The sequence below is a fragment of the Salmo salar genome, chromosome 04 (assembly GCF_965601325.2).
Source record: "Salmo salar chromosome 04, fSalSal1, whole genome shotgun sequence".
In the NCBI taxonomy this organism is placed as follows: domain Eukaryota; kingdom Metazoa; phylum Chordata; class Actinopteri; order Salmoniformes; family Salmonidae; genus Salmo; species Salmo salar.
The window spans coordinates 74,521,523-74,545,582 of record NC_138294.1 but is presented as its reverse complement, the minus strand read 5'-3'; the positions used below and the strand labels follow the sequence as shown (position 1 = coordinate 74,545,582).

Below are 24,060 nucleotides of genomic sequence, written 5' to 3'. Positions count from 1 at the left end.
CACTATAAAGGGAATAGGGTACCTTTTGGAATGCAATGCAGCCATGGGTGATGTGGTACCAGAACATATGTTTTTGAGGGATATGGGATTTAGATAAGCGAGTATGAGCCGTTTCTGTGGAAATTAAATAGTTGGTCATGCTCAGATTTATTCAGCTTAAATCAGACATCTGATGTACATACACTACACTTCATCATTTACATTTTTTCTAAATGTACTTGGAATATTAGTCATGTAACATAATACAGCCTGCCCTCTGCATAGCTTATGCATGGCATAACATCTGACTTTATTTGGGGCACTACAACTATCTGCATCCCTCCTCAATTATATTAAAAAAAGACTACTCCCCCTCTAACAACGCCTCTGACTACAACAAAGCAACAGAGGGTCCCTGAAGTACAATTATCACCTTAACATGGGCCACTGGCGAGGATGCTCAGTTGGTAGAGGATGGTGCTTGCAATGCCAGGGTTGTTGGTTTGATTCCCATGGGGGACCAGTACAAAAAAAGTATGAAAATGTATGTACTCACTACTGTAAGTCACTCTGGATAAGAGTGTCTTCTAAATGACTAAAATGTCAACAAAAAATAAATATCTACAAAGAATGAAACACCAATTCATTGAAAAAAAAGAACCATTTGTGGACACTGGTCCCCTAGGTATTTACTAGGCCAGTGGAGCTAAAACTTTTAAATTCAGCTCTATACTCCAGCATCTTGGATTTGATATTAAATGTTTTATATGAACCTACAAGACAGAATGTCACCTGTCATTTAAGGGTGAATAAGGATGAGCGAGAAAGTTAGACGCACAAAGATCATGCCCCTAAAACATTCTAACCTCTCAGCATGATCAATAACAGGAGAAGTTAGGGTATAATATTTATGCCTTAACTTTCTCACTCATCATTATTCACAAGTCAAGCATGATTATCTGTAATCATGGAAGCATCCACATTAATGTAAAAGTGTTCAGAAACATAAAATAAAAGTGACCCCAAAATGACAAAATACATTATTTACCATTACAATCCTATTGGGGACAGAATAATCTGAAACACAACCTAAACAAACAGCAAATGCATCCAAAATATTTGTAGTCACAAGCTTGATGTAGCCATTGTGTGCTAGGAATATGGGACCAAATACTAAACTTGAATAAATGTAATACACTAAGTGAATTTGTCTAAAAACTTGACACCTTCAAAAACAGGGGGACTAGATACATAAAATGCTTTCATTTCTAAATAGTTAAACAGAAAACACCCCAAAATAACAAGGTGACATTATGTATTGTCTGCTCATTTCATTTCAAATCCAAAATGCTGGAGTATAGAGCCAAATTACATTTTAGCTTCTCTGCAAAATAAATATATAGGAGAGTAGGTAGCGTGCCACTGAAAGGGATACATTTACAATCAGTCACACGTGAAAACATTGGGTGAGCTCGTTTTGCATGGCCCAGTCCCCTGGCTGTTGGTCGCGTGGGAGGAGTTGGCGCTCAACTTGCAATTTAGGAGCCCGACGGCAAAAGTCAAAAGCCCCTGTTATGATACTGATGGTTTGTCGAGATAGATGGTTCTAACGATTGTGACTAGATGGAGTACAGCTCCATCTACATGTCACGTCGAGGACAACCGTTTTTGACAACCGTTGCATTTTAGCTAAGCCCAACCCTTTTCCTAACCTTAACTTCATTCTCCTAAGCTGTTAAATGAATTCTCCTAACCTGCTATGTACAGAAACTTCTCTCTGTAGCTGAACTCCATCTAGCCCACCGTTTCCCAATGGGGGGGGGGGGGTCGCAAGAGAAGTCTGAAATCCTGCTTAGTTCATAGAGGCTGCAAGTTTTAGTTGTAGTAAACAGAGCGGTTTCTGTTTTCTTCCTACAAATGTGGCTCTATCTTTTGAATGGTTTAAGCTACAAAATATTATGACCCAATCACTGAAAGATAAGACTCTCAGGAACACCTATGTTTTCCTCTACAATGCCCACAAGCCACGCAGGACTCATTAGAACAGAGAGCAAAAGACTTGGTGCTAACTAAATCAAACTGGGGGGGGGGGGGGGGAGAACATCAATGACGATGGTGTTAAAAAAAAAATCTAAAGGGGTTGTGGGCCAAAGAAGTTTGGGAACGCTATCTAGCCACAACCGTAAAAACTATTAGTCCTGACAAACCATCAGTATCATCACACACCCTGCTCAAAATTGACGACGAGGCCGGCTAGGAGGGGTGGAGACAAAAACAAAACAACGAAGTGCACATGGTGGATACAAACTAACTTCTAATCATTGATCAATAAACATTTCAACAACCATTTGCATCCTCCTTTACTGCTTATGTAGTTTGGCATCCCCCGGCTGTGCAAAATGAGCTCCCCCGAATTCAACTTGCCCAATACTGGTATGTGATGTCAACTGGAGGGGAGATTGGGGAAAGGCACAGCGTGCACAGAATTAGAATGATAAAACATGAAAGATGCACACAGCACCGAGAGGGGCTATAAGAGAGACAGTCTATAAAAAAAAATGTTTTAAAGTGTATTTTTTGGGTTTAAAAGAGAAAGAGCTTTGCGGTCACTTGAGGAAAGGACATGTTCTCTCTGTCAGATGGTCCCAGAATATCAATGGCCCCTTCCTCCTTTTTCAGCTCCTTTCATCCGCTGGTGATGAGGTCTGGATCCATTAAGGCTGAAGGATGAAAGGACCAGTACCGTATGAATCATGGTGTGCCTCAGGGATTATTACTGGGTCATTTTTCCTGCGCCCTTCCTCGCAGGTGTGATACGGTCTCTTGTCCCAGGCAGCCACTCAGATTTCTTTGAACCTGCCAACACAAGGTTAGATTAGCCTATTTCAGAATGGACCGAATGCAAACCTATTCCGGTCATTAACATAGGCACCAGATCATTGGATCTGATTAATTCGATGTCATTTCATATTTGAGGACTGGCGGTGAAGGAACCACAGAATCTTCAACTGAGTATATCTGGCTACCTGAATAAAGCAATAAATAAACTTCAGTTAGTGCTAAACACAGCTGCTAGAATCTTGACGAGAACCAACATTTTTTATCATATTACTCCAGTTCTAGCCTCTCTACACTGGCTTCCTGTTAAGGCAAGGGCTGATTTCAAGGTTTTACTGCTAACCTACAAAGCATTACATGGGCTTGTTCCTACCCATCTTTCCGATTTGGTCCTGCCGTACATACCTACACGTACGCTACAGTCACAAGACGCAGGCCTCCTTACTGTCCCTAGAAGTTCTAAGCAAACAGCTGGAGGCAGGGCTTTCTCCTATAGAGCTAAATTTTTATGGAATGGTCTGCCTACCCATGTGAGAGACGCAGACTCTGTCTCAACCTTCAAGTCTTTATTGAAGACTCATCTCTTCAGTAGGTCCTATGATTGAGTGTAGTCTGGCCCAGGAGTGTGAAGGTGAACAGGAAGGCACTGGAGCAATGAACAACCCTTGCTGTCTTTGCCTGGCCTGTTACCCTCTCTCCACTGGGATTCTCTGCCTCTAACCCTATTAAAGGGGCTGAGTCACTGGCTTACTGGTGCTCTTCCATGCCATCCCTAAGAGGGGTGTGTCACTTGAGTGGGTTGAGTCACTGACGTGATCTTCCTGTCCGGGTTGGCGCCCCCCTTTGAGTTGTGCCATGGGGGAGATTTTCAAGGGCTATACTCGGCCTTGTCTCAGGATGGTAAGTTGGTAGTTGGAGATATCCCTCTAGTGGTGTGGGGGCTGTGCTTTGGCAAAGTGAGTGGGGTTATATCCTGCTTGTTTGGCCCTGTCCGGGAGTATCGTCGGACGGGGCCACAGTGTCTCCCGACCCCTCCCGTCTCAGCCTCCAGTATTTATGCTGCAATAGTTTGTGTCGGGGGGCTAGGGTCAGTCTGTTATATCTGGAGCATTTCTCCTGCCTTATCCGGTGTCCTGTGTGTTTCTGTACAGCACTTTGTGACATCAGTTGATGTAAGAAGGGCTTTATAAATACATTTGATTGATTGATAAAATTAACAAGTCAACAATGGTACCTAGCCTATTCACAATTTTGCTGGAGAGAGGCTAATGCTATCGAGTTAGTTTGGGGGGTGGAATAAATGTGGGGCAGCATAGAGCCATGAGGTGCACAATTGTTGTTGGGGATGGAGTCTTGCTTTATTTGAAAGCAGCATTATTTCACAGGATGTGAGGGTCAGTTTGGAACAGCCAAAAACTAGTTTTTCTGTGTTCTTTTTATTTATTTAGTGTAAGAGCTGTTCAAAAACACTGCCTGAAATGTCAGCCTGTTTTGGTGTGATGGAGTTTTGGCCTACCTGGTGACCTCACCAGGTGGTAAATTAGTTAATAAAACAATAAGGAAGTGCATTCTAAATTCCATTAGCTAGTATTCAGTGTTCCCCTCACCACTCAGACCACTCCCGGACAGCCCTAGCAAAATTGGTGCCTGAGAAATTGAAGCTGTGTGTCTTTTTGAGGAAGCTGTGTGTCTTTTTGACCCTTTGAAAACATAGTCAGGTACTTAAAACCTCTACAGGATCGGTGTTAAGCTAACATAGGCTAATGTGAACATTTCCAAGGACAGACATATCTGATATGGGCAGAAAGCTTACATTCTTGTTAATCTAACTGTACTGTCCAATTTACAGTAGCTATTACATTGAAAGACTACCATGCTGTTGTTTGAGGACAGTGCACAATTATGAACCTAAACGTATTAATAAACCAATTAGGCACATTTCGGCAGTCTTGATACAACATTTTGAACAGATATGCAATGGTTCATTGGATCGGTCTAAAACTTTGCACATACATTGCTAAATCTAAATTGCAACTGGGCTGGAATAATATATTATGGCCTTTCTCTTGCATTTCAAAGATGGTACAACTTTTTAATTAAAAAAAAAAAAAAATACAATTATTTGTATTATCTTTACCAGATCTAATGCGTTATATTCTCCTATATTAATTTCCACAAACTTCAAAGTGTTTCCTTTCAAATGGTATCAAGAATATGCATATCCTTGCTTCACGTCCTGAGCTACAGGCAGTAGGATTTAGGTATGTCATTTTAGGCGAAAATTGAAAAAAGGGTGGAATCCTTAGGTTTTAATGCAATAGCTTCCCGGACTATCTACATTGAGCCTTTTTGCACCAACTTCTTTTACTCATCACATACGCTGCTGATACAGTTTATTATGTCACTTCACCCCTATCTATATGCACATACAAAATCTACCTCAATTACTTCGTACCCCTGCACATCGACTCGGCACTGGCTCCTAGTGTTTCATTACTCATTTTGTATTTATTATTAGGTTTATTTAAATTTCTATTATTTCTCCAATTTCTTTTTCTCTGCATTGTTGAGAAAGGCCTATATGTAAGCGTGTCACTGTTAGTCTACACCTGTTGTTTACCAAGCATGTGATGAATAAAATACATTTCAAACTACACACACACACACACACACACACACACACACACACACACACACCAAAAAAAATAAAAATCCCTTTTTCAGGACCCTGTCTTTCAAAGATAATTCATAAAAATCCAAATAACTTCACAGATCTTCATTGTAAAGGGTTTAAAATACTGTTTCCCATGCATGTTCAATGTTCAATGAACCATGAATGAACATTCACCTGTGGAACGGTCGTTAAGACACTAACAGCTTACAGATGTTAGGCAATTAAGCTCACAGTTATAAAAACCTAGGACACAAAAGAGGCCTTTCTACTGACTCTGAAAAACACCAAAAGAAAAAGATGCTCAGGGTCCCTGCTCATCTGCGTGAACGTGCCTTAGGCATGCTGCAAGGTGGAATGAGGACTGCAGCTTTTGCCAGGGCAATAAATTGCAATGTCTGTACTGTGACACGCCTAAGACAGCGCTACAGGGAGACAGGCTGGACAGCCGATTGTCCTCGCAGCGGCAGACCACGTGTAACACCTGCACAGGATCGGTACATCCGAACATCACACCTGTGGGACAGGTACAGGATGGCAACAACAACTGCCCGAGTTACACCAGGAATGCACAATCCCTCCATCAGTGCTTAGACTGTCCGCAATAGGCTGAGAGAGGCTGGACTGAGGGCTTTTAGTCCTGTTGTAAGGCAGGTCCTCACCAGACATCACCGGCAACAGCGTCGCCTATGGGCACACACCCACCGTCGCTGAACCAGACAGGACAGGCAAAAAGTGCCCTTCACTGACGAGTCGCGGTTTTTTCTCACCAGGGGTGATGGCCGGATTCGCGTTTATCGTCGAAGGAATGAGCGTTACACTGAGGCCTGTGCTCTGGAGCGAGATCGATTTGGAGGTGGAGGGTCCGTCATGGTCTGGGGCGGTGTGTCACAGCATCATCTGACTGAGCTTGTTGTCATTGCAGGCAATCTCAACACTGTGCGTTACAGGGAAGACATCCTCCTCCCTCATTTGGTACCCTTCCTGCAGGCTCATCCTGACATGACCCTCCAGCATGACAATGCCACCAGCCATACTGCTCATTCTGTGCGTGATTTCCTGCAAGACAGGAATGTCAGTGTTCTGCCATGGCCAGCGAAGAGCCCGGAACTCAATCCCATTGAGCACGTCTGGGACCTGTTGGATCGGAGGGTGAGAGCGTGGGCCAATTCCCCCCAGAAATGTCCAGGAACTTGCAGGTGCCTTGGTGGAAGAGTGGAGTAACATCTCACAGCAAGAACTGGCAAATCTGGTGCAGTTCATGAGGAGGAGATGCACTGCAGTACTTAATGCAGCTGGTGGCCATACCAGATACTGACTGTTACTTTTGATTTTGACCCCCCCCTTTGTTCAGGGACACATTATTCCATTTATGTTAGTCACATGTCTGTGGAACTTGTTCAGTTTATGTCTCAGTTGTTGAATCTTGTCATGTTCATACAAATATTTACACATGATAAGTTTGCTGAAAATAAACGCAGTTGACAGTGAGAGGACTTTTTTTTTGCTGAGTTTACACACACACACACACACACACACACACACACACACGTTTGGGATCACTTAGAAATGTCCCTGTTGTTGAAAAGCATTTTTTTTGTCCATTAAAATAACATAAAATTGATCAGAAATACAGTGTAGACATTGTTAATGTTGTAAATAATGACTATTGTAGCTGGAAACAGCAGATGTTTTTTATGGAATATCTACATAGGCGTACAGAGGCCCATTATCAGCAACCATCACTCCTGTGTTCCAATGGCACGTTGTGTTAGCTAATCCAAGTTAATCATTTTAAGGCTAATTGATCATTAGAAAACACTTTGCAATTATGTTAGCACAGCTGAACATTTTTGTGCTGATTAAAGGAGCAATAAAACTGGCCTTCTTTAGACTAGTTGAGTATCTGGAGAATAAGCATTTGTGGGTTTGATTACAGGCTCAAAATGGCCAGAAACAAAGACTTTCTTCTGAAACTCATCAGTCTATTCTTGTTCTGAGAAATTGTCTATTCCATGCGAGAAATTGCCAAGAAACTGAAGATCTAGTACAACGCTCTCGTACAACGCACAGAACAGCGCAAACTGTCTCTAACCAAAATAAAAAGAGTGGGAGGCCCCGGTGCACGACTGAGCAAGAGGACAAGTACATTATAGAGTCTAGTTTGAGAAACAGACACCTCACAAGTCCTCAACTGGCAGCTTCATTAAATAGTACCTGTAAAACCCCAGTCTCAATGTCAACAGTGAAGAGGCAACTCCGGGATGCTGGCCTGCCTGGCAGAGTTGCAAAGAAAAAGCCATATCTCAGACTGGCCAATAAAAATGAAAGACTAGATGGGCAAAAGAACACAGACACTGGACAGAGGAAGATTGGAAAAAAAGTTATGGACAGACGAATCTAAGTTTGAGGTGTTCGAATCACAAAGAAAAACAATCGTGAGATGCTGGAAGAGTGCTTGACACCATCTGTCAAGCATGGTGGAGGCAATGTGATGGTCTGGGGGTGCTTTGGTGGTGGTAAAGTGGGAAATTTGTACAGGGTAGAAGGGATCTTGAAGAAGGAAGGGTATCACTCAATTGTTCAACGCCATGCCATACCCTGTGGACAGCGCTTAAATTGAGCCAATTTCCTCCTACAAAGAACAGCTCCAAACTATGCAAGAAATATTTAGGGAAGAAGCAGTCAGCTGGTATTCTATCTATAATGAAGTGGCCAGCACAGTCACCAGATCTCAACCCTATTGAGCTGTTGTAGGAGCAGCTTGACCGTAGGGTACGTAAGAAGTGCTCATCAAGCCAATCCAACTTGTGGGGGATGCTTCAGGAAGCATGGGGTGAAATCTCTTCAGATTACCTCAATAAATTGACAACTACAATGCTTTCCTTGACGAAAGCAAAGTTTGAAGGACAGAATTATTATTTCAATTAAAAATCATTATTTATAACGATGTCAACGTCTTGACTATATTTCCATGGAAAACAAGGACATTTCTATATATAAAATTTGATCCAGTGTCTAATAACACCAACTCTAGTCATCCATTCAAAGACAATCACATCTCAAATCCTATGGGAACCTGGTGGAAATATAGAACTCTCAAGACGCAATCAAGGTCCCAGGTTAATCGTGAATGACAACTTCTGATTTTTAAAAATAGCCTGAGGTGCAATTGCGATTTTTCCCTTAAAGCTAGCTAATTAATCAGCAGCCTGGAGGCCACTTTGGAGTAGAATAATGAGCACCCTTAACCTCTAGGGAAAGGCTAATGCTACTCCCTGTGGAGTAGCTCTATTTGTGGCTTTGACCTTTATTTAAAGGAATAGTCATTTTAGTCCACACTCAAGTTCAATTGCATTTTGCCCCTTTTAAGTGAAGTAGCAAGTATTTGTTCACTTCTTGGATAAAATGGGTATGACTTTATAACTAACATGACTTATTGCACTTAGCAGCCTCTTTATCATAAGAAATGGAAACCAGCTTTGGGTTTCCTGATTGGTTATATGATTCCCAGCGGTGTAGTTGTGAGCAGCTTACCCTCTATGTCTGGGGCTGTGTCCACACCAGCCCCTCACCTCCTTATACACCAGCCTGGACAGCAGCTGGAAAACAGGGAGACAGCACACTCAACACAGCTTACTAAAATATGTGTTTTTACACATAAATATATATAAAAAATATACATGTAACATCATTTAAAAACAGTCCCAGATATTATTCCTCCATCAAACTTTACAGTTGGCACTATGCATTCGGGCAGTTAGCGTTCTCCTGGCATCTGTCAAACCCAAATTCGTCCGTCGGACTGCCAGATGGTGAAACTTGATTCATCACTCTAGAGAACGTGTTTCCACTGCTCCAGCGACCAATGGCAGCGAGCTTTACCCCACTCCAGACTATGCTTGGCATTACACATGGTGATCTTAGGCTTGTGTGAGGCTGCTCGGTCATGGAAACCCATCTCATGAAGCTCCCAATGAACAGTTATTGTGCTGACGTTGCTTCCAGAGGCAGTTTGGAATTCGGTAGAAGTGTTGCAACCGAGGATAGACGATTTTTAAACGCTACATGCTTCAGCACTTGGCGGTCCTGTTCTGTGAGCTTGTGTGGTCTATCACTTTGTGGCTGAGCTGTTGTTGCTCCTAGACATTTCCACTTCACAATAACAGCAATTACAGTTTCTGCTCTTTCAGGGCAGAAATTTGACAAACTGACTTGTTGGAAAGGTGGCATCCCATGACGGTGCCACGTTGAAAGTCACTGAGCTCTTCAGTACGAGCCATTCTACTGCAAATGTTTGTCTCTGGAGATTGCATGGCTGTGTGCTCGATTTTATACACGTGGCTGAAATGGACGAATCCACTAATTTGAAGGGGTGTCCACCTACTTTTGGCCATGTAGTGTATCATTTGGTATCAAGGGTTTCATTAATTTTGTACACAATCCACAGGTGTAGCACCTTCTTTGAACATGTGGCAAAAATATTGCAGTGATTTATAAAACATGTTAATAAAAACAAAGATTAAAAACGAACCAAACAGGCGAGGATATCAGCAGTGACCAGCATGAAAAAGACATTGTTCCATCCCGTCGGAGAGATCAGCCCTGCTAACAGAGGACCTAGGGCGGCACCTAGAGGACAGTCAGAAAATAAGAGTCAGGGGAACCCAAGCACCTGAAACCAGGACTGGATATACAATCTGATTTGGGACAACAATCATAAAAAGTCTGCCTTTAGAACACTACATGATTTACAATGGAAAATAGTTTTGTATGGACCTTGTACATAAACTGTATACAATTTGTAATTGTCACATAACACTACAATGACTGAGCATTGAAGTTAATCTCTCAAAACATAGGCGACCTAAAATAAAAACCTTCCTTCATGCATTGACACAGGCACACAAAGGCATCTTAGCACCACCAACCCATTACTAGCTACCATTACAAGCATCAAATCTAAAAACAACAAGATCAAAGAGTACCAATCCCCCGTGTGTGTCCTAGAAATTCCCCACATACCTATTGACCCCGTGCCGTCAATAATTGCAGTGACCGTTGACAACGCTCTAGAATTTCCTCTCAGGCTCTCATGCGTCCCCTATGAAAGGAAAACCCTCATTTTGAATCAACATTCAGCATAAAAGACTTGGACTCTTTCCAAATGTGTCTCTCCTCAATTCCTTGCGTTCTCTCTCCTCTGCCTCTTCTCAAAACGCATGGAAGGTGAAGGTCTGACGGGAGGGACCTTGGGATCTTCTTCTCCAATACGGTTTGAGAAAGAGGCGAGGGAGATAGAATGCAAGAAATCGAGGAAAGACGCATTAGACAGTATCTTGGACTAACAGGGAACATGGGGAATCTGGGGTGAGAGGGGGCAATGATGGGCTTATCTCCTCTGTGTGACTTCGGGAGAGCTGAGGACTTCATGTGAGAAAGGCATGCAGCAGTGCAGTCTGGGATGGATGTGCTTACCAGGTCAGCAGAAACAGCGGTGGTGATGAGGGCGTAGGGACCGTTCACCAGGGCTCCGCACACCAACAGCATTCCTACAAGGCAGAGGAAAACAGCAACAAGTGGATCAGGCATGTACAGTACGCTAGCTAGCAGACAAAGGCTATTTTTAGGAAGCTTTTCATAGTGATATTGTGGTTATGTTGGTTGCACTGATTGCAAGTCGTAGATAAGTGTCTGCCAAATGACAAAGCGTAAATGTGAAATCCACAGGCTACAAACACACAACCGACACACAGTAAAGTACAATGTACAATGTGTTAAATTTGAGAATTTATGTAGTTTTCAGTAAGAGGCGTTGAAACCAAAATAGCTCCATGGCTTCAAAGTCAAATTTCATACAGAATAACTTAACTCTTACCGATTGTGGTTACTAGGCTATGCTGTCCAATGTGGTTGTACAGGAACAGCTAGGAAAGAAACAAAAACAAACATTTAGACTGGATCATGGGTAAAATGTGTCACTCTTGAAGGATTTACTAACCCACATGCAGACCCAAAGGAAAACATTGAGCTATGCTGAAAAACGGATTGACACATTACTGTAAAGGAGCTCACGGACTAACATAAAATGTTTTTCAGGCTTGGGCAGCGAGTGACGTTCACTGCCAAATTCCTTTTTCTGTGTCCATCATTCAGTCATATTTACATTGCATATATGTGATTGTGTGATCAAAACTTTGACATAGAGAATTGCCTCTTTTCATAAGTGAATATAAAAAGTGTCTAGTCCACATTTGTGATTCAGGCATTTGTGCATGCCTTTCCTTATCTACAGTATATTTTGCCCAGCACCGGTTTTCTAAAGTTTGGAATGTACAGATTTCCCTTGAATGCCACATTTACAATTTAAGGAGTCATAAGTGTACTATACTAAAGACACACTATAAATGGCCATGGTGTTACACATGGTTAAAAGCCAGTGATGTCTTCTGTGTGAATGCACACTCACCATAGGGGCAGCCAAGATTAACATGACACAGCAGGTAGAGGCTCTTCCCCCAGTTTGGTCCGACACCAGTCCAGCCACGATGCCCCCTGCAGAAACACAGCACACACCCTTAACACACAGGGGGAGACAGCAGTCCTACATAATCTGAAAATATTCATCCATGGGATTTAGGGAGCTACATTGATGATCAATACTATGGAAAGTGGTCTGACACCATACAGTAGGAGCCATTAACTGACCAATTCTAATGAGAACTCTTCTGGCAGACTACTACACAGTGAGGGAAAAAAAGTATTTGATCCCCTGCTGATTTTGTACGTTTGCCCACTGACAAAGAAGTGATCAGTCAATAATTTTAATGGTAGGTTTATTTGAACAGTGAGAGACAGAATAACAACATTGTCACGCTGGAATACCCATCCACGACCCATTTTCAATGCCCTGGCTGAGGGAAGGAGGTTCTCACCCAAGATTTGACGGTACATGGCCCCGTCCATCGTCCCTTTGATGCGGTGAAGTTGTCCTGTCCTCTTAGCAGAAAAACACCCCCAAAGCATAATGTTTCCACCTCCATGTTTGACGGTGGGGATGGTATTCTTGGGGTCATAGGCAGCATTCCTCCTCCACCAAACACGGCGAGTTGAGTTCATGCCAAAGAGCTCCATTTTGGTCTCATCTGACCACAACACTTTCACCCAGTTGTCCTCTGAATCATTCAGATGTTCATTGGCAAACTTCAGACGGGCATGTATATGTGCTTTCTTGAGCAGGGGGACCTTGCGGGCGCTGCAGGATTTCAGTCCTTCACGACGTAGTGTGTTACCAGTTGTTTTCTTGGTGACTATGGTCCCAGCTGCCTTGAGATCATTGACAAGATCCTCCCGTGTAGTTCGGGGCTGATTCCTCACCGTTCTCATGATCATTGCAACTCCACGAGGTGAGATCTTGCATGGAGCACCAGGCCGAGGGAGATTGGCAGTTCTATTGTGTTTCTTCCATTTGCGAATCATCGCACCAACTGTTGTCACCTTCTCACCAAGCTGCTTGGCGATGGTCTTGTAGCCCATTCCAGCCTTGTGTAGGTCTACAATCTTGTCCCTGACATCCTTGGAGAGCTCTTTGGTCTTGGCCATGGTGGAGAGTTTGGAATCTGATTGATTGATTACTTCTGTGGACAGGTGTCTTTTATACAGGTAACAAGCTGAGATTAGGTGCACTCCCTTTAAGAGTGTGCTCCTAATCTCAGCTTGTTACCTGTATAAAAGACACCTGGGAGCCAGAAATCTTTCTGATTGAGAGGGGGTCAAATACTTATTTCCCTCATTAAAATGCAAATCAATTTATAACATTTTTGACATGCGTTTTTCTGGATTTTTTTGTTGTTATTCTGTCTCTCACTGTTCAAATAAACCTACCATTAAAATTATAGACTGATCATTTCTTTGTCAGTGGGCAAACGTACAAAATCAGCAGGGGATCAAATACATACATACATACAGTGAGGGAAAAAAGTATGTATGTATGTATGTATGTATGTATGTATGTATGTATGTATGTATGTATGTATGTATGTATGTATGTATGCATGCATGTATGTATGTATGCATGTATGTATGCATGTATGTATGCATGTATGTATGTATGCATGTATGTATGTTTAAAAAAAACACCTTTGTCTGCGATTACAGCTATGCGTCTTCTTGTGTGTAAAGCTCATAGCTTTACCCCTGGATTGTGCAATATCCAAGCTCTGACAAGATGTTGGGGATCATGGCTAGAGAGACATTTTTAAGACTTTCCATAGATTTTCAGGAACATTCACGGTCTTCTTGGTAAGCAACTCCAGTGTAGATTTGGCCTTGTGTGGTAAGTTATTGTCCTGCTGAAAGGGGAATTCCTCTCCCAGTGTGTTGGAAAGCAGACTAACCAGGTTCTCCTCTAGGATTTTGCCTGTGCTTAGCTCTATCCCGTTTCTTTTTATCCTGAAAAATTACCCGGCATTTGCCGATGTCAAGCGTACCTATACCATGATGCAGCCACCACCATGCTTGACAATAAGGAGGCAGTTACTCAGTGATGTGTTGGATTTTCCCCAAACATAAGGCTTTGAATTAGGCTAAAAGGTGTATTCCTTTGTGTTTTTTAGCACTATTAATTTAGTTCCTTGTTGCATAGAAGATTGTTTTGTAATTTTTTTATTCTGTAACTTGTATTTTCCTTTTTAGGTCATTATTGTTGAGTCAATACAATGTTGCTGATCCATCCTCAGTTCTCTCATCACAGCCATTGAACTCTAGCTCTTAACATCCCCAATGACCTCATGGTAATATCCCTGAGCAGTTTCATTCCTGTCCTGCAGCTCAGTTCAGAAGGACCACTGTAACTTTGATGTGTCTGGGTAGTTTAATACATAATCCACAGCATATTTATTAACTTGACCATATTGTTACCCATCTACCAATCACTGCCCTTTTTCATGAGGCATTCGAAAAGCTCCCTGGTCTTTGTTTTTGAATCTGTGCTTGAAATTCAATACTTGACTGAGGGACCTTACATACGTAGTACAGTTGAAGTCGGAAGTTTACATACACCTTAGCCAAATTCTTTTAAACTCAGTTTTTCACAATTCCTGACATTTAATCCATGTAAGAATGCCCTGTTTTAGGTCAGTTAGGATCACCACTTTATTTGAAGAATGTGAAATGTCAGAATAATATTAGAGAGAATTATTTATTTCAGCTTTAATTTCTTTCATCACATTCCCAGTGGGTCAGAAGTTTACATACCCACAATAAGTTGGGTGAATTTTGGCCCATTCCTCCTGACAGGGCTGGTGTAACTGAGTCAGGTTTGTAGGCCTCCTTGCTCTCACACATTTTTTCAGTTCTGCCCACAAATTGTCTATAGAAGTCAGGGCTTTGTGATGGCCACGCCAATACCTTGACTTTGTTGTCCTTAAGCCATTTTGCCACAACTTTGGAAGTATGTTTGGGCTCATTTTCCATTTGGAAGACCCATTTGCCATCAAGCTTTAACTTCCTGACTGATGTCTTGAGATGTTGCTTCAATATATCCACAGAATTTTCCTTCTCATGATGCCATCTATTTTGTGAAGTGCACCAGTCCCTCCTGCAGCAAAGCACCCCCTCAAAATGATGCTGCCACCCCCGTGCTTCACGGTTGGGATGGCGTTCTTCGGCTTGCAAGCCTCCCCCCTTTTCCTCCAAACATAACGACAGTCATTATGGCCAAAAAGTTACATTTTTGTTTCATCAGAACAGAGGACATTTCTCCAAAAAGTTACATTTTTGTCCCCATGTGCACTTGCAAACCGTAGTCTGGCTTTTTCTTGGCAGTTTTAGAGCAGTGGCTTCTTCCTTGCCGAGTGGCCTTTCAGGTTATGTCGATATAGGACTCCTTTTACTGTGGATATAGATACTTTTGTACCTGTTTCCTCCAGCATCTTCACAAGGTCCTTTGCTGTTGTTCTGGGATTGATTTGCACTTTTCGCACCAAAGTACACTCATCTCTAGGAGAGAGAATGCGTCTCCTTCCTGAGCGGTATGACAGCTGCGTGGTCCCATGGCGTTCATACTTGCGTACTATTGTTTGTACAGATGAACGTGGTACCTTCAGGCGTTTGGAAATTGCTCCCAAGGATGAACCAGACTTGTGGAGGTCTACAATTTGTTTTCTGAGGTCTTGGCTGATTTGATTTTCCCATGATGTCAAGCAAAGAGGCACTGATTTTGAAGGTAGGCCTTGAAATACATCCACAGGTACACCTCCAATTGACAGAAATTATGTCAATTAGCCTATCAGAAGCTTCTAAAGCCATGACATCATTTTCTGGATTTTTCCAAGCTGTTTAAATGCACAGTCAACTTAGTGTATGTAAACTTCTGTCCCACTGGAATTGAAAAAGGAATTATAAGTGAAATAATCTGTCTGTAAACAATTGTTGGAAATATTACTTGTGTCATGCACAAAGTAGATTTCCTAACCGGCTTGCCAAAACTATAGTTTGTTAACAAGAAATTTGTGGAGTGGTTGAAAAACGAGTTTTAATGACTCCAACCTAAGTGTATGTAAACTTCCGACTTCAACTGTATGTATGGGGGACAGAGGAAGGGTTAGTCATTCCAAAATCATGTTAACCCCTAATATTTCACACATAGTGAGTCAAATTTTTCTGTTAGAATAATGTTAGAATTGTTCCACTTTGACAGAGTATTTTGAGTAGATTGTTGACAAAAAAATGCAACTAAATCCATTTGTATCCCACTTTGTAACACAATAAACGGAAGAAATCCAAAGGGTATGAATACTTTTCCAAGGCACTGTATTGTTATGACTGCAGAAATCACTTGCTATGCCTGTTTTGTTATGACTGCAGAAATCACTTGCTTTGCCTGTTTTGTTATGACTGCAGACATTACTTGTTTTGCCTGTTTTGTTATGACTGCAGACATTACTTGTTATGCCTGTTTTGTTATGACTGCAGACATTACTTGTTATGCCTGTTTTGTTATGACTGCAGACATTACTTGTTATGCCTGTTTTGTTATGACTGCAGACATTACTTGTTATGCCTGTTTTGTTATGACTGCAGACATTACTTGTTATGACTGCAGAAACCACTTATAACTACAGTGCATACAAAACATCCAGGTAATCAGAGAAGAGTTTCCTGGTTCCTCATATGATCTTACAGACTTTTGGGCTATAAAAATGGTTAGATAATGCCACATAAGGTCCGCCAAAAAACTGTTAAGGCTTACCAACAATTCCTCCTACATCAAATAGTGTTGACATGTCCCCAGCTTCCTTGGGGTCAAAATGGGCTGAGGAAATAAACATTGGGAATTTTAAGTGACACAGTAGGCAAAATTAATTGACAGCGCATCTCACAATGCAAAGCAAATCATTATCAGCTCATAAACATTGTTAGCATTTGAACCCTCAGGTGAAATGACAACAGTAAACAAATAGGAACTAAACTGAGTACGTACCAACGTTAGCAATGTAGAGAGGAAGCCAGTAGAGGAAGGTGTAGCTAACGAGCTTAGCGAACAGCAGACAGAGAGAGAACTCCATCACGCCCTGTAAGATAACACATATTACACTGTCATAGCCACTGTCATAACAACAGTCAACTGCATTCATGTGGGTTTGGAGAGTAATTACCAACAATGAGTCACAACAGAGGTGAAACAGGAATTCAAGGCTTAGGTGCAGTGACATAAAATACAACCCATTATTATGTTGATTGTCTGTGTCTGTTTTGCCAGAGGAATACTTGTGTAACATTTGATGAGATTCAGCAACTGAAACGGCTTGTAATTAAAGTAGATTGTGATCCCCACTCACAGGTATCCTGAGGGCCCCACAGAAGCTGATGGCCTTGGTGTGCTCCTCTGCCGGCTCAGAAGAGATAGAGTTGGACTGGCCAGGACTGCTGAAGATCTCATTACTGGATGAGTTCTGTAAGAGAGGCTCCTTCTCATTGTCCTCCTGTCCATACACTGCAATTAGCATGGTTCTAACCAGGACTGCAACTATTGACTGTTTTAAGGTTGAGTAGATCTGTCTGACATTTCTTTTATTACTCTATAATATCAACTCTTACGAAGGAAAATTATGTAATGACAAAACGGTGGTCATCACAAACCAAAAATAAGGTCAAAAACTGGGCATAGCTGGTAGCCTAGAGGTTAGTGAAGCAGGCCAGGCATCATATCTCAGGTGCAACCTACACCTACTGCCCTTGTGGCCTTTAGCAAGGCAGCTTTTCTCTGTACTACTAAGGGCACCAATTACTTAATGTGTTCTTTGGTTGTACTTACATGGTGTTGCGGAGGGCTGCAACCGACATCTTCTGGTTCTGTGACAGAAAAAAAGTTTTGCTCACAAATACATTTTCATGTCAAAATACAGTCTTGGGACAAGCCAACTCTCATTTTACATTTTGTCTTAATGTTAACAGTCTAGGTTTAAGATGAAATGCCTGCAGTGAAAACTCTGATAAATGCAACATGATCCTTTTTCAAACTAACTTAATAAAAATGTATCCTCCATAATAACTTTATAGTGGCAATGAACATTTTGACTATGATCTATCAAGCTTCAATAGGTTGTAATGGATTACAGTCAGCACTATTGGCATGTTTTGAACAAGGTCTGGGCATATCCATAAAGCGTCTCAAAGTAGGAACTCTGATCTAGGATCAGGTCCCCTCTGTCCATTCATTATAATCTAAAAGGCAAAACTTCTAGATCAGCAATCCTACTCTGAGACGCTTTAAGAATACAGGCCAAGAGGTCAGACTCACTCTCCACCAGGAAGAAGAAACAGAGAACGCCAGTGGAGGCGATGATGATGCCAGGCACGATGAAGGACATGCCCCAGGCCGAGGATACGAAGACGCCAGCGATGAGCGAGCCCAGGATGTTGCCTACCGAGGTGTGGGAGTTCCAGACGCCCATGATGAACCCTCGTCTGGAGGGAGAGGGACAGACACATAGGATGGAAATGAGAGGTGGATTTACCTTGAGAAACATTGTACATCCTGACGTTGAACAGTGAGTACTAAATACTGAGGACAGCTTTTGGCATTCAAATGCTGAATTAGGGACTGGACGCCTGTAAATTGTTCCTATTTTGAATGTCCAAAATCTCATTACAATCAAACCTGCTCAACCAAAGGCGCTGATCGGACAGTTGTTTTTACATTCACATCATGTGACTGACCGTGAGCAACAGATAAAAACCCTGCACGAGATGGAAGAGAGGGTACTGATACTGCGTAGTCAGCATTGCTGAACCAGTCTACAGTAAGGATGTGTCTCACTCACTTCCCTTTTCCGAACCAGTTCCCAACGCAGGCCACCACTGCAGGCCAGCCCGTCGTCTGCACCAGTCCATTCATTGCCTACGAAAGTAAGAGGGAGATTGAGGTCTTCAAATTCTCTGTTATTTCAACATGAAATATGTCTCTACACCCGACCCAATGAGAGAAAAAGAGAGGGAGATAGAGATACTTTTTGTATCCCAACGAGAAAGAGAGAAAGAAAGAGATACAAATATAAATAAAGGGGGTGGGCTGGTTTCCTACATTACATTCTCACAAACAGCCTTGAGAAAAGTACTGGCATTGAAACCCTCTCTCAGCCTCCCTCACACTATCGCTGTCATATGATACTGAAACAGAGAGGGGCTACCTGGACTTGTGCATTAAGAAATGGCTAGCCAGTTGTTGCTCAATCTTGGGTGCAATGATCACGTTCTCGCACTGACTGACTGTGAGGAGGCTCATTGATTTAACGTTACATTAGTCTACATGATACACTAGTAAAGTAATAAAATATATATAGCTGTCGGTTATATTAGCCACGACTTACTGTTCTTTGTGCAGCTTCAAATGTTCAAAAAAGTTGTAAATTGTTGCGCCTCCGTCTGTAATTTTATTCCCGCATGTTTTATAAGTTGCAATCCGTTTTTTTGTTGATACAGCGTCATCTTTATATCGGAAAATAATAATTTTGGGTATCATTTTTCCAAGGGCTCCATCTGAATTCACCCGCCGACTGCACTGCCACACACAACTTTTTCTCAGCTGGCACAATTTTATTGGCTGCTGTCCGATTCAAACTGTAATCCGTTAAATGAAGAGTTGATGCGCTGCACACTTTTTTTAATAGCATCATTTTTTATATTTGGACTTGGGGAGGGTATCAAGTCAGGTCGAGTCATAAGGCTCAAATCCAAGTCAAGTCACGAGTCATTGGTGTTAAAGTCAAAGACGAGTTGCAAGTCATCATATTTGTGACTCGAATCTGACTCGAGTCCAAGTCATGTGACTCGAATCCACACCTCTGGCTGTAAGTAGCAGTAGAAGTATTGTTACCCGTTAGTTTACTCCAGTCAGGGTAGGGATTGTAGTGTATGGCAAAAAAAGGTATATATAATAAATACAAAAATTGGTAACTATGCTGCAGAGTGTGAGCAAGTGACTGAATGGTTTTGGAGGAGATTTAACCCGTACCTGGACGAAGGCGTAGTACCATATTGAGTGGATGTTCAAGTAGAAGCCCAGGCCAAACAGACACGTGAAGAGACCACTGAGAAGCATACCGATGGTCAAGTAGTAGCGCAGGGGCACGCGCTCTCCAAATATCCCACTGTCAAACCGCACAACATCATCTGGTCAACTGCTTGTAGTGAGTTAACACACATATACAAAACACAATCACATACATCATTCTGCCTACCTGAAAAACATGCCAATGGCATAAGCAACCAGGAAGGAGTTGTCCACAGCTCCAAACAGTGTCTGGTAGTTGTCCTGGTCTGGACAGAACAAGAGGACACCGAAAATATCCAAATGAAATCTGCTGTCCCATTCTACTGATATGTTGTGCTTTCTAGATATTAGTTTTGTAAGCACTCGGAAAACTTTGGAAGAATTTCTATTTCTTCTTAAAATGAACAAAGAACTCGAGTCAAGCAGAGGACTCACCAAAGGGCGCCCAGTCACACCAGGTTTCATTGTCAGTTCCATTGAGGTTTGGAGGTCGAATGAGGGTGGAACAATTTCTGTGCAGCTGACTCTGTACATGCATGGAGCAATAAGCAGAGATTACACACATGGACACAAAACACTCAGCCTTTAAGACAACCTGCATAAAGATGGCAAAGAACTAAACGTCTCGAAAGAAAAACAACTATGAAATCACTTTCTCACCAACTATACTGAACATAAACACAACAATTTCAAATATTTGACTGAGTTACAGTTCATATAAGGAAATCAGTAAATTGAAATAAATTAATTAGACCCTAATCCATGGATTTCACATGACTTGGCAGGGGCACGCGCTCTCCAAATATCCCACTGTCAAACCGCACAACATCATCTGGTCAACTGCTTGTAGTGAGTTAACACACATACTTGGGAGACTGGCCCACCCAATGGGCGCAAGGCCCAGCCAATCAGAATGAGCTTTTCCCCACAAAAGGGCTTTATTACAGACAGAAATACTTCTCAGTTTCATCAGCTGTCCGGTCTCACGATCCCACAGGTAAAGAAGCCGGATGCAGCAGTCCTGGACTGGCATGGTTAAACGTGGTCTGCGGTTGTGAGGCCGGTTAGACGTACTGACAAATTCTTTAAAACGACGTTGGAGGCGGCTTATGGTAGAGAAATTAACATTAAATTCCCTAGCAACAGCTCTGGTGGACATTCATACAGTCAGCATGCCAATTGCATGCTCCCTCAAAACTTGAGACATCTGTGTCATTGTGTTGTGTGGCAAAACTGCACATTTTAGAGTGGCCTTTTATTGACCCGAGCACAAGATGCACCTGTGTAATGATCATGCTGTTTAATCAGCTTCTTGATATGCCAAACCTGTCAGGTGGATTGATTATCTTGGCAAAGGAGAAATGCTCACTAACAGGGATGTAAACAAATTTGTGCACAACAGAAATAAACTTTGTGTTTATGGAACATTTCTGGGATCTTTTATTTCAGGTCATGAAACATGATACCAACACTTTACATGTTGCTTTTATATTTTTGTTCAGTATATAGTGTTAACTATTGTAGTGTGGCTCGAGTGTTCTAGGGACTTTGTGGCCTAGAACACCTAGAGATGTTACAATAAAAAGCTGAACAGTGTGGCCATACATTTCAATAACGTTTAATACAGGTTTGTGGAGTCAGTGTATCACCTTAACGATGCTGATGGGTTTCCGGGAGAGATGGTAGCTGGTATAGAAGAGGAAGGTGAGGAAGAGGGTGAAACCTCGGTACCTGGACAGAGAGAGTAGAAGAAGAGCTCATTCTAATGTTATCCAAAGCAAATATCATGCCATGAACTTCGTCCTGTTTGTAAGTCAAAGCACACCCTCTACAGTTTTTAGGACAGTCTCTTTCACATGGTCTAGACTAGAAGTCTCCAGGGATGTTAGCATCATAGGACCAGAAGGGAGGGAGAGGGGAAAGAGACCAAGAGGCAGGCTTCAAACTACCATCCTGGAGAGGGTTCTGAGGAGAACACAAAACCATCGTTCACATGGACTTGTCTGTACAGTAGACAGTACACATAAGCTTTTTTTTGTGGGAACCTGACATGGAAACAAAACAGGGTATTCAGAATAGTTCTTCAGTGCTGGGAGCAGTACAGGGACCTGGCTGCCTCATGACACTAGGTGCACACTGCACAGGAAGGCAGCTAGCTACAACCCACTCAAGGTGCATGCTCTGTACTGACTGTTGACTTTTCCTGGAGTGGAAAGGCAGGTTTTACCACGAGTTAGATTCAGTTAACACCTCATTTAAAACCTGGTGTAACCTCTTCATCCCCAGGCTAATTACACACAACACATAGACTACGTCTCCAATTACACCATATTAGTGTCCTACTTTTGACCATGTGCTGTGGTCAAAAGTGGTACACTACATAGGGAATTGGGTGCCATTTCAGACTCAGCCATTCAGGAGGAAGTGTAGTGCCTGAGACAAAGCCTGCTGTGACCTTTAACCCTTTGAGCATACTGGATCAGTGACAGGAATAATGCAGAACGTTTTGTTGATTGCAGAATAGTTACAGAAATCCAACAGCCTACCAAATCCAAGAGCCTTCACCTAGGATGATTGCATGTAACATTCTATGATTGTCAATGCTTCTTTTTGCAAATCCATTTGAATATGGGGTTTAACTATACCTAATGAAACACTCAAATCAAATCTAGACGGTTGACTAATTCCTAACATTCTAGAATGTCAGTATGTCAGTAATGCATAGATAGAATGACACCAAATCTCTCGCCAATCACTGATATCTAGCTGATTAAGGACAAAACCGCCGTTTCCCCTCCCCCATCATCAAAGTACATACTGTAAAATGCAATGCATTTAGTTTTGTTTACATAAAGGATGTCACAATATCAAAGACAGTGTCAACTTACCAGCTGTCTCTTGAGAAGGACGTGATCAGTCTAATGCCGGGAGCCAAAGACCTCATCTTTAGTGTAGTAGCCTAAACAACTTCGTAAAACTTGTTAAAACCGCTTACAATTCTCTCTCGGACATGGCTTCAAAAGTTATATCGGGCGCCTTATATACACCCAATTGATGATATAGTATTTGTACAAAAACTAGGACTACAAAAAAAATATCTAAAACTAGCTAAAAACAAACTTAAACCATTACGTTTCGTTACATGGGACAGCTTCTTTTCTCACAGGGTCTCGCCTGAATTTTTTTCCAATTGTCTTTGATTAAAAACACCGATTTTTCTTTTATTTATTTCAAATTTATTAATTTAAAAGATAAAGAATAAAAACACTCCGAGCACTGATCAAAAAAGTTTAAGTCGCTTTGCTATTCCTACTTCATGATGATGTGAGTGAATCTCCACAAACAATGAATTCCCATCGATTTCCATACTTGCTCGAGTCCGCTGATAGCGTTATAAAAGCCGGTTCCTATAAATACTCTATGCACTTCTCTACCGTGTCACATGGAAATATGTTAACAGAATGTGTCCATAATAGTTGGAAGGCGGTCCTTCGCTAATGTTTTCCAAGCTTAGGCAAAACGCCTCAACAAAATCTATATTCCGAAGTGTGTAGACATGTGATTCCCGTGTCTGACGTCACAGAATTAAAGGAGCGATGACAATGGGAGAGCTCGTTTTACGTGGCCCCCGGTGCCTTGGGTGGGCAGAGTTTGTATTGTTCAGTCCATTCTATTGTACATGAAATGTAATCTCCACTCACCCGGGGCACCGGGCTATGAAAAAAACAATCTCGTCCATTAACTCTTCAAGTAGCAGAGAAGTATGGTTTGTCTTCCTTGATGTGTTATAACCTACTTACAGCAGAAAATGAAAATACGTAAAAATTGCTATATTTTTATATCTATTCTGTAAAATTACAAATTGAAACGTTTCTTGGGTCATGTTGGGGGAGATTTTCGGCACAACACCGGCAAGGTGGGAAAAAAAAAAAAATAATAATCTGCCGTTCTGCCCTTGAGCAAGGCAGTTAACCCCCCTAACAACACCTGCTCCCCGGCCGCGGATGACATGGATGTC

The 24,060-nt window shown here is 42.0% G+C and overlaps 1 protein-coding gene across 2 annotated transcripts; it reads right to left on the bottom strand.

Moving 5' to 3' along the window:
* Positions 1-128: 128 nt before the first annotated feature.
* LOC106603738 (glucose-6-phosphate exchanger SLC37A2) lies at positions 129-23,615 on the bottom strand. 2 transcript variants are annotated; one of them, XM_014197781.3, is made up of 18 exons: positions 22,931-23,615; positions 21,692-21,773; positions 20,478-20,568; positions 20,230-20,308; positions 20,004-20,139; positions 18,814-18,890; positions 18,291-18,457; positions 17,805-17,842; positions 17,329-17,472; positions 16,971-17,061; positions 16,740-16,802; positions 11,958-12,043; positions 11,367-11,415; positions 10,967-11,040; positions 10,514-10,592; positions 10,023-10,120; positions 9,026-9,090; positions 129-2,835 (listed from the first exon to the last, which is right to left on the bottom strand). In XM_014197781.3, exons 1-18 carry the CDS (start codon positions 22,984-22,986, stop codon positions 2,820-2,822), a joined length of 1,491 nt encoding a protein of 496 aa, XP_014053256.1. In that variant the 5' UTR covers positions 22,987-23,615; the 3' UTR covers positions 129-2,819. The 2 variants fall into 2 exon arrangements, with proteins under 2 accessions (XP_014053256.1, XP_014053257.1); XM_014197782.3 differs by having other exon boundaries at positions 17,329-17,442; positions 22,931-23,614.
* Positions 23,616-24,060: the final 445 nt, after the last annotated feature.

What these genes read in the sequence shown, in the direction of transcription:
- LOC106603738 (XM_014197781.3), bottom strand. Translation starts at nt 22,986, where the DNA reads ATGAGGTCTTTGGCTCCCGGCATTAGACTGATCACGTCCTTCTCAAGA. An exon ending in GTGGGGCCCTCAGGATACCT is followed by an intron (nt 17,062 to 17,328) that starts GTGAGTGGGGAT and finishes GTTATCTTACAG; the next exon opens with GGCGTGATGGAGTTCTCTCT. An exon ending in TGATGTAGGAGGAATTGTTG is followed by an intron (nt 12,044 to 16,739) that starts GTAAGCCTTAAC and finishes GTGTTTCTGCAG; the next exon opens with GGGGCATCGTGGCTGGACTG.